This window comes from Nannospalax galili, unplaced genomic scaffold (genome assembly GCF_000622305.1).
Source record: "Nannospalax galili isolate Female #2095 unplaced genomic scaffold, S.galili_v1.0 scaffold646, whole genome shotgun sequence".
Taxonomy (NCBI): domain Eukaryota; kingdom Metazoa; phylum Chordata; class Mammalia; order Rodentia; family Spalacidae; genus Nannospalax; species Nannospalax galili.
In genome coordinates this window covers 3,623,114-3,625,599 of record NW_008355279.1, presented here as the reverse complement: position 1 = coordinate 3,625,599, position 2,486 = coordinate 3,623,114, and the positions used below count along the sequence as shown (strand labels likewise).

Below are 2,486 nucleotides of genomic sequence, written 5' to 3'. Positions count from 1 at the left end.
CATTATTTATCTAAATTAAATATTAATAAATTTAAGACATATTTAAATTACAGCATAATTCTGCTCATTAACTGAAAACAGTCTTTACAAAATTAAGAGTGCAGAATTAATTCTTAACTTTCATTCTGGAACTAGAGGATAGAGCTACTGTTGTTAAGTAGATACTACCTGCTAAGTACTGAACACAGTTCTCAAATCATAGTGAGGTATTTCTAATCAACTATGTGTATACAAGTTACAATTTTACCTGGACACGAAATGTTGGAACATGCATCCCATGTCTAGAGAAATCCTTATAGCCATAACTAGTATCCTCAAAGTGACGAGACACATCTCTTGCTGGTGTAACTTCATCATCATCTAAAATGTTTTTTTTTTTTTTTAAAGAAAACAAAATCATTAAAAGCTTTTTGAAAACAGGATGCTAATAAAAACTCATTTTACTCCTAACAAATAAACATAAGATAATCCATTCTTTGACACTAAATAACTAGCATCAAACTTGCTACGTATCTAAGGGTGACTTTGAACTTATCTTCCCACCTCCACCTCCTTTGTACTAAAATTATAGGCATCATGCCTAGTTTATGGGTGCTGGGAATGGAAATTTGTATACTAGGCAAGCACCCTACCAACTTCATCCCCTCCCCAAAATAAACTCTTGATATAAACAAGTAGCTTGCTTATCAGAAAATAGAATGTAGCAAAACAAGATTCTCTGTTATCAAACATTCATAGAAGTCTTATGCTTTTTATTTCCCCCTTTGACAGACCTTTTCTCTGTCTTTCTGTCACAATTTATATATTTTAGGATCACAAAAGTATGAACTCTAAGTGAGAATACCCCACTTGAATAATAATTAAGTGATAATAACAACTATTAAAATTGACTATGGGCTTGTGAGATTGCTCAGCGGGTAAAGGCACTTGTTGCCAAGCCTGACAACCTGAGTTTGATCCCTGGGACCTACATGGGAGAAGAAGAGAACCAACTCCTGAAAGTTGTCCTCTGACCACCACACACATGCCATGGCATGTATCCCACCCCCAAATAATAAAATTAAAAAAAAAATAGAGATGGGGAGAGGGCTGGAGAGATGGCTCAGTGGTTAAAAGCACTGACTGCTCTTGTAGAAGACCTGGGTTTGGTTCCCTGCACCCACATGGGGGCTAACAACCGTCTATCATTCCAGTTCCAGGGGATTCAAGGCCCTCTATCTGACCTTCATGGGCACTGCACAACACAGGTGCACTTACATACATGCAGGCAATAAGCCATACGCATAAATTAAAATAATAAGAATCTTTTAAAAAAGAGATAAAAGGGGAAGTTGCTGTTCCGATAAATGACTTACTAAGTTTACAAAGATTATTAGCACTGAATTTAGTACTACAAGCCATACCAAATGTTCCATTCTTTAGTCTGGTGCTATCTTCACATATTTTTGTAGTTGCCTGCTTTAAAAATTATTTATAAGTAGACATGCTTATGTAACTAGCCTGCCTGAAAGGAAAGTCACATTTGGATTGATTTTTAAAAACATACTGAAATTCTCTAAATAAAAAGTTGGGTTTTAAGAGAAAGTATATTGATTATGTACAGGTTGTTCTTACCTGAAGAGAAGACAAACATGCTCTCTCTTTTCTCTATTTCAAAACGTGATGCCATCTCTTCCTGACTTGCCTCTTCTTCATCTCGACATTCCTGTAACTGCTTCATCTTTTCCATGAGGGCTTCAACCTCAAAGAAGGAATCACTTGTCTAAAGAGAGAATGTAATTAGTGTTACACATGGCAGACACAGAATGAAATTTAAAAGTTTTATTAAGTCTGTTTCATAAGAATCTGTCTTATCAGAATATAGTAAAATTGATTTTCTTATTTTGATATACATGAATAAATGGAATTGTTTTAGCCTACTGGGTATAGAGATATTCAGATCTTAAAATATAAGAGGTAAATTGTTCCAACATATTATAGTGCTTTTTAAACCTTACAATAGTGAGTTCCAGGCCAGCTGGGTTACAGGGAAACCCTGTTTCAAAAAGATCAAAAAAAAAAAAAAAAAAAAAAAAAAAGTTAATGTCATTACTACCTACACCTTAAAAAATTAAAACAACACTGTCAATTTAAAACAACCGACTGACTATGTGAAAGTTAACTTCTACTTGCTTAGTTAGGTAAATAAGATACATAGAGTACACACTGTCACCATGTCTATCATTTTTAAAATAGTAATTGTTCTATTTATACAGTTTACCAATTAAAAATGAAACATGTCCTCACATGGCTGAGTTGGCCACCTGACCTCTGCAAATGGGGCTAGCAGCTGCTGTCACTTGCTGGGATGACTACAGCAGTGTTTTATCTATAATGACTGGTGCCGGCACGGGAGTAGCCAAATAGCAAAAGTTCTTATACTTCTAAACCCAACAGCATCCTTACTCTGAATCTTAGATCAAAGCTATGGAAGATATAATTTATAA

General features: G+C 34.8%; 1 protein-coding gene across 4 annotated transcripts in view; it reads right to left on the bottom strand.

Moving 5' to 3' along the window:
• Sesn1 (sestrin 1) overlaps nt 1-2,486 on the bottom strand; it is a 120,234-nt gene that overhangs the window by 7,313 nt on the left and 110,435 nt on the right. For all 4 annotated transcript variants that reach the window (XM_008852436.3, XM_008852438.3, XM_017803012.2 and 1 more), the window contains 2 exons: nt 1,615-1,762; nt 248-360 (listed from right to left, as the gene is read on the bottom strand). In XM_008852436.3, the coding sequence (XP_008850658.1) occupies nt 248-360; nt 1,615-1,762 (261 nt within the window). The remainder of the gene's footprint in view (nt 1-247; nt 361-1,614; nt 1,763-2,486) is intronic.